Source organism: Leucoraja erinacea, chromosome 1 (assembly GCF_028641065.1).
Source record: "Leucoraja erinacea ecotype New England chromosome 1, Leri_hhj_1, whole genome shotgun sequence".
In the NCBI taxonomy this organism is placed as follows: domain Eukaryota; kingdom Metazoa; phylum Chordata; class Chondrichthyes; order Rajiformes; family Rajidae; genus Leucoraja; species Leucoraja erinaceus.
Genome location: NC_073377.1, coordinates 111,090,647 through 111,101,688, shown reverse-complemented (window position 1 = coordinate 111,101,688; position 11,042 = coordinate 111,090,647). Strand labels below are relative to the sequence as shown.

At 47.7% G+C, this 11,042-nt stretch overlaps 1 protein-coding gene across 3 annotated transcripts in view; it reads left to right on the top strand.

The window, feature by feature from the left end:
- bmpr1ba (bone morphogenetic protein receptor, type IBa) overlaps positions 1 to 11,042 on the top strand; it is a 405,420-nt gene that overhangs the window by 275,640 nt on the left and 118,738 nt on the right. For 2 of the 3 annotated variants that reach the window (XM_055641394.1, XM_055641412.1), the window contains one exon: positions 1,813 to 1,993. In XM_055641394.1, the coding sequence (XP_055497369.1) occupies positions 1,921 to 1,993 (73 nt within the window). In that variant the 5' untranslated portion in view covers positions 1,813 to 1,920. Of the gene's footprint in view, positions 1 to 1,322; positions 1,533 to 1,812; positions 1,994 to 11,042 lie in introns of those variants that run through there. The other variant, XM_055641403.1, reaches the window with a different exon arrangement.

Below are 11,042 nucleotides of genomic sequence, written 5' to 3'. Positions count from 1 at the left end.
CTCTCTCCCCCTCCCCCTCCCTCTCCCCCTCCCTCTCCCCCTCCCTCTCCCCCCCCCCCTCCCCCTCCTCCCTCTCCCCTCTCTCCTCTCCCTCCTCCCCCCCCCTCCCCCCCTTCTCCCTACCCCCCTCTCTCCTCCCATCACTCTCTCCCTCCCCCCTCCTCCCTCCCCCATCTCTCCCCCCTCCCCCCTCTCCCTCCCTCGCCCTCCACCTCTCTCCTCCCCCATCTCCTCCCACCACCCTCGCCCTCTCCCTCCTCCCTCTGCCCTCCAGCTTTCCCTCCCTCTCTCCCTCCCCCTCTCCCACACCCCCTACTCTCCCACCTCCCACCCACCTCCCGATGAACCAGCCCTGGGTTTAGTGGCAGGGCTTGGCAGGCAGGCGACCCACTGTGAGGCTGATTGATGGCCTCAACATCTGAGGGGCTTTTTGTCTTCAGCTGCTCACTATGAGGGGCCTTAATGTGTGAATACTTAAATAAGGTCAGACCTTATCACATGTAATCCATGCCTGAAAGCAAATCAGCAGTGACACTCCAGCACGACTCTCTAGCTCAAGTGAGAAAGCACATCATTTGTGCCGCTGCTCAGGCAAGTTATACAACTCCTCTCTGTTCTTCCCTCCACCTCCTTCACAAATACTTTCCTCTCTCGCCAGCTCTTTCTCTCTGTCCCCTCTCTTCATCTCTCTCACTCTTGCTCTTTCTCTCACTTTCTCTCACTTTCCCTCACTTTCTTGCTCCCTCTTTTCTCTCTCTCTCAGATCACCACCCCCTGCCCCCTCTCCCATCTTTCTCTCTAATCTAACTGCACTTTCTCTCTTCCTCCGCCCTTCCTCTCCTCTCTCCTCCTCCCAATACTCTCTTCAGTATTTCTCCCCCTCTTTATTTCCTCTCATACCTAACTACACTCTTCCTCTATCCGTCCCCTTCTCTCTCTCTATCCCTCTCACTCTATATCTCTCTCTCTATATCTCTCACTCTATATCTCTGTCTCGCTATCTGTCTATCTATCTGTCTCTATATCTCTGTCTCACTATCTGTCTGTCTCTCTCTGTCCCTCTGTCTCTCTCTTTCTCTCTATCTTTCTCTCTCTCTCTCTCTCTCCTCTCCTCTCTCTCTCTCTCTCTCTCTCTCTCTCTCTCTCTCTCTCTCCCTGTGCTCTCTCTCTCTCTCTCTCTCTCACCCTCTCTGCCTTTCTCTCTCTCTCTCTCTCTCTCTCTCTCTCTCTCTCTCTCTCTCTCTCTCTCTCTCGCTCTTATTCCCTCCCCCTCCCACCCACTTTTTCCCTCCCTTCCCTCTTCCCTCCCTCCCGATGCTTTTCCTTCTTGTTTTTCTGTGTGTGTGTGTGTGTGTGTCTGCACATCAACTTGGCAGCATTCTCCATGCCAGGGGGAGACGTGCTCTGAATGCTGTGTGGGCTAATCAGAGGGCAGCGACTGTTTATTTGCCACAGAGTGATGATCTCTCTCAGTGGGATGTTTGCACGGGCTCCTCTCAGTGCAAAATGAGTGAGCTAGATCTCCCTTCCAGGCAAGAATATGACTGTGGGGGGGTTGTCTCCTGGATTTCAATACTATTGGGTTTAGTTCAGTGTTGAGAGCATTTGCCATGTTCCCAACAATGGACTGGATTGTGTTTGAGTTGTCGTCAATTGGGATATGTTCACCCCGTGGTCTCTCTCCCGATGAGAGAGTCCACTCCTGCCTCAGGCCCTCATGCAGTGTCCTCTCCCCCTGTTGCCCCACCGGGATCTGTCTGCCAACAGCCTGCGTCTCACTGACAATCTTGTCTTTCACCTTTCCACCCACAGGCTGATCACAGAGTTCCCCGGAGCGCCTGATTAACTGCACCGTGTACCTCGGCCGGGCTAAAGGCAGTGAGCAGAGGGAGCTGCAGAGGGCATCCAAATACCAGGGAGATGGTTGTGTTGGCTGGCGTAGGGTGGCAGATTGCTGTGACCCTGTTTGTACTGCTCTCTCTACACACCGGAGGTAAGTGTGCCTGGTCAAGGTAAGCTGCTGGCTTTGCCCACTGGCAACTTGTGCGGAGTTTGTGGAAAACTTAACGTTGTGTGGAAACACTGTTAAACGTGACCTGCTGCAATTAAAAGCAACCATTCCCATGTTGGGACAGTCTGTCACATACTTTACATTTTGCTCTGTAATCCGTTCTGAAACAGACCGAGAGAACTGCTTCCTGGCTGTGATCAGAAAGGCGTTAGTTTTGAGTTTTTTGCTGCGTTATTGTACGCTTTGTCATTGCTGTTTGTCCTTTGCCGGGCTTTGCTTTTCCTTCAAAGAGAAGCCCAAATGGTCCTTGTGGGAGATCGCTAACTGTCTTGGTGCTGTTGGCATTTTCTGATTACTGTTAAATAAATCATAAAACCCTGTACGTGGCTACATTCAGTCTGGAAATGCCCTCATCGGTCGGGGCATTGGTCACTGAAGGTTGGGTGCTGATTTTAGAAGGACGTTTGCTGAAGTCCTTAATGGTAGACCGGTCCGGAAGATTAAGATAACTGGGATCCATGGGAACGTGTGCTTCGATTCAGGGCTGGATTACTTATAGAAGGCAGAGGGTTTTTGTGGAGAGGCGTTATTCAGGCTGTGACCAGTGGAGTTCGGCAAGAATCTGTAGTTTGTGATATAGATAAACTACATGGATGTAAATGTAGAGAGACGCAAAATGCTGGAGTAACTCAGCTGGTCAGGCAGCATCTCTAGAGCAAAGGGATAGGTAACATTTTGGATCAAGACCCTTCCCCACTCTAAATGTAGATGGGTTTTGATTTATTGGTTCTAGAGTCGTTGATTGTGAGGAGGGCTGTCAAACTATACAGCAGGATATAGATTAGCTACGGCGTGGCACGGTGGCGCAATGGTAGAGTTGCTGCCTTACAGCGCCAGAGACCCGGGTTCAATCCTGGCTGCGGGTGCTATCTGTAGGGAGTTTGTACGTTCTCCCTGCGACCGCGTGCATTTTCTCCTGTTTCTATATTCCAAAGACATACAGGTCTATAGGTTCATTTGACTTTGGTAAAAATTGTAAATTGTCCCTAGTGTATAGGATAGTGCTAGTGTAGTGGGATCGCTGGTCGGCATGGGCTTGAAGGGCCCGATTTTGTGCTGTATCTCCAAATTAAACTAAACAATAAACTACAGAAGTGCACAGATAAATGGCACGAGGATGAGCAAGAGTAAAGTGTAGGAGGTTAAATGTAAGGGGAAAGTATACAGCCAATGGCAAGACTCTTAACAGCGTTGACGTATAGCATTTTTGGGACCAAACGTTTAGCTCCATGAAACTGCCAATACAAATGGTAAAGAAAGCTTATGTCATGTTTGCCTTCATTGTCGGGCATTCTGGATCAGAGTCAGGAAGTCATGATGCAGGTTTATAGGACTTTGGTTTGGCCACAGCTGGAGTGTTGCGTGCAATTCTGGTCGCCCCATTACAGGAAGGATGCCACGGCTTTGGAGAGGGTGCAGAGGTGGTTTACCAGAATGCTGCCCGGATTGCAAGGTATTAACTAGAAGAGAGGTTGGACATAAAGTGCTAGAGTAACTCAGCGGGTCAGGCAGCAACTCCTGACAACATGGATGGGTGAGATTTTGTGTCATGACCTTTCTTCAGATTGAAGAAAGAGTTCTGACCCAAAATGTTTCTGATCCATGTCCCGACCCCAAACGTCACTCATCTTTTCCCTCCAGAGATGCTGCCTGACCCGCTGATTGTTTCCGTTGCAACATCGGAGGCTAAGGTGATAGAAGTACATAAAATGATGACAGGCATCGGTGGTATACACTGTTAGACCCTTTTACCCAGGGCGGCAATGTCAAAGACTAGGGAGCATAGCTTTGAGGTGATGTGGGCGACAGGCTTTTTACACATAGTGCCTGGAATACACTGTGGAACAATCCTTTTTACACATGAGTGCCTGGAACACACTGCTGGAGGTGGTGGTGGAGGCAGATGCATTAGTGGCGTTTTAAGAGACTTTTAGATAGGCAAGTGGATGTGCAGGGGGTGGAACGATATGAATCTTGTGCAGGCAGCGATTAGTTCAACTTTGCATCATCCAAAACCAGACTCCTCTGGTTTTTGATTCCCCTACCCTGGGTAAAAGACTGTGTATCTATCCTACCTAGTCCCCTCAAATCTTCCACGCCTCATCCTCCTGCACTCCAAATAATACAGTCTGTGTCCTGCTCATGTTCAACTATAAATGGTGAACGGTTACTTCCTATAGTATTACTGCACAACCTCGAAAGCCTTGGGACCAGACACATTTTCGGACATCCTTAGGCATTGTGCGGCTGAAAAGTCTGGGACTGTCATTGCTGTGCAGTTAGTTTGGAGGGATTTTATGTGGTGGTGGTGTAATGAAGGGGGAAACTTTAATTCGATGTTCCAATGGGGGCTCCGTCTATAAATGGTGAAGGCGGATACTTAAATAGACCGTAGCTCCGGAGCGCTGTGGCCGTATTCCAACATCGCGGAGCGTCGCTGGATTTGGAGCCGCGGAGGGGGGCAAGGTGGTACAACGGTAGGGTTGTGGCCTCACAGTACGAGTGGCCCGGGTTCGATCCTGACTACTGTGTGACCTTGCAGGTTTTCTCCGGGTGCTCTGGTTTCATGCTCTGGTTTCATCCCACGCTCCTCAGAAATACAGGTTTGTAGGTTAATTGGCTTTGGTAAAAATAGTAAATGGTTCCCTAGTGTGTTTGAGAGTGCTAGTGTACTGGGTGACCTCTGGTCAGCACGGACTCAGTGGGCCGAGTGGCCTGTTTCCATGCTGTATATCTAAACAAAACAGCAATGGAGCCTCTAATTGTACAATAGAATAGTGTGTTTGGAATTTGCCACATATAAGGGGTGAGACGTTATCGGCTGTAGTCAATGAACCATGAGTGAATGATTCAAGTGTCTCACAAACTGCTGTTTGTATTGGTTTGTGATTTGTTTCTGTCCGATAGCGACTTGTGCAAGTTGGAACAGAATAATGTCTAGTCCTATATATCGCAGTGTTCCCATTGCTGCATTATAGCTCGCGTTTCACAATAATGTGCCTCGCTGAAGGATGTTCCACAGACTGTGTGATAATCACACACACACACTATCAAGGCAAGTGGGCTGGTAGGCTGCACGCAGTCAGGGCAGCAGACTTTTAGTTTGGTTTAGGGATACAGCGCGGAAACAGGCCCTTCGGCCCACCGAGTCCTGTTATCCCCGTACACCAACACAATCCTACACACACTAAGGACAATTTATAATTTTACCAAGCCAATCAACCTACAAACCTGCACATCTTTGGAGTGTGGGAAGAAGCCGGAGCACCCAGAGAAAACCCACCCAGGTCACGGGGAGAATGTACAATCTCTGTGCAGGCAGCACCCGTAGTCAGGATAGTACCTGGGTCCCTGGAGCTGTCAGTCACTGTGTCACTGTGCTGCCCCTAGGTCACTGGATTTTGGTTGCATTCAATGGGGCTTTTATTTTGCGGCGTACACTCTGATAGCAAGCACATGAATTTATACCCCATGCTTAACGAAACAATGTAAACTCTAATCCCACATGACCAGGCATCAAACTGGTGTGCCTTGTGTACGGAGGAACTGCAGTTGCTGGATTACACTAAAGATATGCTGGATTACACTAAAAAATGTTGAAGTAACTCAGCGGGTAGGAATGGTGTCAGTCAAGGGTGGGAAGTATGCTCCGTTGGATGGCTACATCTGTTACTCTTTGCCATCGTAAGTGGGGAGTGGGTGAGAAGTGAATGGTCGTACAGGGTGGGGTGTAGGTGGGGATAACAGGCTGGGGAGAACAGGGTGTAGAGTGGATGGAAGAGCAGGTGGGGAGTGGATAGCACAGAAGAAGAGAGAAGAAGGATCTTCAAAATAATCTCAGGAGAAAATAGTTTAAGTTGGTTTATTTCTGAAACAAAGACTGAGTTTCTACTCAGCCCATCCAAAATATATTTAAAAAACATTGAAAGTAGCCACGTTTATGTGAGGAGAGCTGGGAGCTATTCACGTGAGACTCTTGGCAAATTTCTTAATGAAAGGGTCTCATTTGTTGAAAGTTGAGAATGGTTTGGGTTCCGCTGTGGTGAGGGCAGGTTTCAATTCAAGGTTTAGTTTAGTTATGCTTTGTGTAGATGGAGGAGGGATACTGTGTCCACATTCTTCATGTGACCTTGCCGAAGTTGTCCTCTTAAAGTGATAGATGGGTGGCCCTGTGAGTGTTCGTCTTCATTTTAACGAAGGCTGCTGACGGTTGAAAAGCACTCTGCTGCCCACTGTTTAGATTCTTGTGAAAAGAGCGAGTTATTTATTTTTGTGAATATTTAGTCTATGATTGCCGTTTGAAAGTTGAAAGGCTGGCATTATCTGGTGTGAGGAGGATCGGGCTGTATCTCAGAGCTACGGCAAACAGAAAACAAGGAAACAGAGAAAAATGTAAACATATCTCAGCAAGGAAATCCACAGAGCTGTGTAGAAACAAAGAATTGCAGCTGCTGGTTAATACAGAAAAAACACACAAAGTGCTGGAGTAACTCAGCAGGCCAGGCGGCACCTCTGGAGAAGATGGATAGATGGCATTTCGGGTCGGGACTTTTCTTCAGAACGAGGAAGGGTCTTGACCCAAAATGTCACCTATCCATGTTCTCCACAGTGATGTGTTGGAATGCCCTGTAAGTGTGGATGCAGTTCATTGTAATTTTTCTGCGCTGTTTGGTGTAATTGCATTGCAGCACAGTGGCGCAGCTGGTAGAGCCGCTGCCTTACAGCACCAGTAACCCAGTTCGGATCTGGCCTTGGGTGCTGTTTGTGTGGAGCTTGCATGTTCTCCTAGGACCCCTCCGGATGCTTTGCCAGTCCATCCTCTAGAGGGATATGGGCCAAATGCAGGCAAATGGAACTAGTTTTGATGGGGCATCTTGGTTGATGGGTCAAAGGCCCTGTTTGCTGCGTGACCCTTTGACAAAGCTCTAAAGGCTGTATGTTGAGAGTGGAGCAATTGGGGCAGACTTCTTCAGAATAGATGAACGAATCGACTTTACAGAATGACTCTGAAACAAGTCCTACGACCCACACTGACCAGCGACCACACGATACGCTAGCACTATCCTACACACTAGGGACAATTTACTATTTTATTGAAACCCACGCGGTCACAGGGAGAACATACAAACACCACACATACAGCACCCATAGTCTGTAATCTCTACCGCTGCACCACTGTGACACCCCGAGTTGGTAAGAAACAACTGTTACCATGAAAAATGTTGCTGACTAGTTTGTAACAAGATTTAAGATATTTTTTAATGTTTTAAGTTTCGTCAGAACTGGGGCATAGAAAGAAAAATATAGCACAGAAACAGGCCCTTCAGCCCACAATGGGAGATGAATTGTGCTGTGTATGAGGGAGTTATTGAATGTAGCAGTGAAGAACAGTGAGGTGAGAGAGTAAAGTGGGCAATTAGGGGTGGGCACCAGTAAATGGGCAATTAGGGGTGGGCACCATTAAATGGACAAAGGGTAGGGCACCTGTAAATGGGCAATTAGGGGAGGGCACCTGTAAATGGGCAATTAGGGGAGGGCACCAGTAAATGGGCAATTAGGGGAGGGCACCAGTAAATGGGCAATTATGGGTGGGCACCAGTAAATGAGAAATTACGGGAGGGCACCAGTAAATGGGGAATTAGGGGAGGGCACCAGTAAATGGGCAATTATGGGTGGGCACCAGTAAATGGGGAATTAGGGGAGGGCACCTGTAAATGGGGAATTAGGGGAGGGCACCAGTAAATGGGCAATTAAGTTTCCAGTTGGTGAGGAGTTTTCACGTTCTCCGTGTGACCAGGTGGATTTGCGCCGGGATATCTGGTATCCTCCACATTCCAAAGACGTGCGGGTTTGCAGGTATTGTGACTTGCTCCTAGTGTGTAGGGAGTTTGTTTATTATTGTCACGTGTACCGAGTTACAGTGAAAAGATTTTGTTGGCACGCTATCCAGTAAAAAAAAACAATACAGGAATAAAAATAAGAATAGTGGATGTGAAAGTGGAGTAACATGGGACTAGTGTGAATGGTGATAGATGGTCGGCGTGGACTCTTGGGACAAAATTTCCATGCTGTATCTCTGAAACATTTATTACACATGGAACAGAATTAGACACTAATTTGTAGCTGGTATTTAATCTTCAATCTAAGGTGGTTGGGATGGTAGATTAGCTCTCGGCAAACTGTTCTGGTGATCTTTAATGAATGTTTGTAAGTTGTAGCAGCATGGCCAATGGTTCTAGTTTGCTCCCGGCCTCTTTTGTTGAAAAGATTGAACATAAAGTTTTGTTCAGAGCGAGAGTTGCTACAGATAAAGACATCTGCTGTACCTTTGGACCCAAGCCCAATTTTGTTGCTCTGTATGTCCTTGCACCTGTTAAGCAGTGGATGGAGTAATGCTGTTCTCTGCTCAACTCCGCTACAAGGCATGCTTGTAATGTGTATTGATGCAAGATATTTCATGAAAGATGTACTGGAATTACTTTGGGCAGCTGTGGAATGTAAATTCTGTTCGTAATCTTGAATTTGTAAAAAAAAAACAACAAATAATGGTGACCTTACAAACTGCAGGAACCCATCTGGTGCACTCACGTCCTCCAGTAAATCTGCTATCTTTATCTGGACCGGCCGATTTGTGAATCCAGAGTCACACCATGTAAGTTTTCGAGGGCCTCTTACCTGCCCTCTGAAGTGACCCAACAAACCACTTAATTTCATCCTTGTTCAAACAGGGAAAGAATAAGGCAGAGGGACCTTCACCAGGACAACAGTCTCTCCTGTTTGAAGAAGGGACCCGACTCAAAATGTCACCTGTTCCTTCTCTCCAAAGATGCTGCCTTACCTTTCCATCCTTTCCTTCCTTTCTTCTCCCCGCCCCCCCCCCCCCCCCCATCAGTCTGAAGAAGGGTTTCGGTCCAAAATGTTGCCTATTTCCTTCGCTCCATAGATGCTGCTGCACCCGCTGAGTTTCTCCAGCATTTTTGTGTACCTTTGATTTTCCAGCATCTGCAGTTCCTTCTTAAACAACGTGCTGCCTGACCTGCTGAGTTACTCCAGCATTTTGTCTATCTGGTACAAACCAGAATCTGCATTTCCTTCCTACAACACCATATCATTTGCCAGGCTTTGTCCTGCCCCTGCCTCTCTGCTCCAGCTTTTTCCCCACTGCTACAATCAGTCTGAAGAGGAGTCTCGACCCGAAACCACCTACAGTATTTATCACGTCCAATGATGCTGCTTGATCCACCGAGTTACTCCAGCACTTTGTGGTCTACTCAAGATTTCAGCATCTGCAGTTCCTTGTGCTGCTAATATCTCATCATCAACATCATCTCAAGGGAAGTTAAGGATGTGTAACAAAGACTGTCCTTGCCGTGAATAAATAAACCACACCGTTAGCCTTGGCTTGCTCGCATACAATGGGTCAGAAGATTATCTGTTCAAGCCATCATCCAGATATCCGAGTTTAGTTTAGAAGTTTAGACATACAGCGTGAAAATAGACCCTTCAGCCCACTGAATCCTTGCTGACCAACGATGATTATACACTAGTTCTATCCTGCACAGCGGCCTCACCAATGTCTTGTACAACTGTAATCAATCATTAGTTTATAAATCATGCGAGCAGAATTCGGAAATTCTGTCTATTCCCCATTCAATTAATATCTGATCTATTTCCCTTTCTACATTTTCCTGCCTTCTTCCCGTAACCTTTGACACCCTTAAGGGACTGTCCCACTTAGGTGATTTTTTTCGACAACAGGCTGTCGTCACATGGTCGCGGGGTGACGCCTGTATGGTCGTGAGTCGTCTCCTCAAGTCGTCTATAGAGTCGTAACATTTTTCTTGTTGCCGCTGGATTTTGAAATGTTCAAAACCTTTCGGCGACTGTGGGCTTGACGTTGCCTGTCTTCTTCTGTCGTAGGTGCTGTCGTAGGTTGTCGCCAGGTGACGCAGGTTGTCACCAGGTGACGTTGGTTGTCGCCGAATTGTCTTCAGTTGTCGCCGACATGGCCGTTGCTTGTCGTAGCTTGTCGCGGGTGGACGTAGGTTGACTTTGGTTGTCGTAGGTTGTCGCCTGTGTGGTGGTGGTGGTAGGTTGTGGTAGCTGTGGTCGTAGGTGGACGTCTTTAGTTACGATGAATTGGGTCGCCGGTTGTCGTGGCATGACGTAGCTTGACGTCGACTAGGTGGTTGGTTGTCGTAGACTTTATCGTAGGGAGGGTCCAGTCACCGTTTTTTCTGCGACCTGCTACGACTGTGATTGGCGCTGGCGGTCGCTGAAAAAAATCGGCTGTGGGACAGGCCCTTTACTAGTCAAGAGTTGCCACTCCCAGCTTTAAAAATATCCGATGATGGTCTCTACAGTGTGGGAACAGGCCCCTGGGCACAACTTGCCGACACTGACCCATATATATGCCCCATCTATACTAGTCCCACCTGCCTGTGTTTGGCCCATATCCCTCTAAACCCATCCTATCCATGTACCTGTCCAACATTGTGATAGTACCTGCTTTGACTACCTCTTCGGGCAGCTCATTCCATATACCCATCACCCTTTGAGTAAAAAGGTCGCCCCTCAGCTTGCTATTAAATCTTTCCCCCCTCACCTTAAACCTATATCCTTTGGTTCTTGATTCCCGTCAGGCAGAACGTTCCGATGCTTGAAATGTGATGGACTGGGCTACATCCATAGCTCTATGCGATTTCTTGCGGTTTTGGGCAGAACTGTTCCCAAACCAAGATTATTTTTATTTTGTGACAATACGATGGTTTGGTGGGTTACAGTTAGTGAGCCGCGCCTTTTTGAAGCAAAATATATCTATATTTTAATCTGGACTCTGGTCCGTAGATCAGCGGCCCAGAACTCTGGGTTCTTAACCACTCCAGTCTGACCATGCCACGGAGGCAGAAGTGCTACTCGGTACGACACAGCGATACCAATAATTACTTTCTATCCACTTAATGTGAGCAAT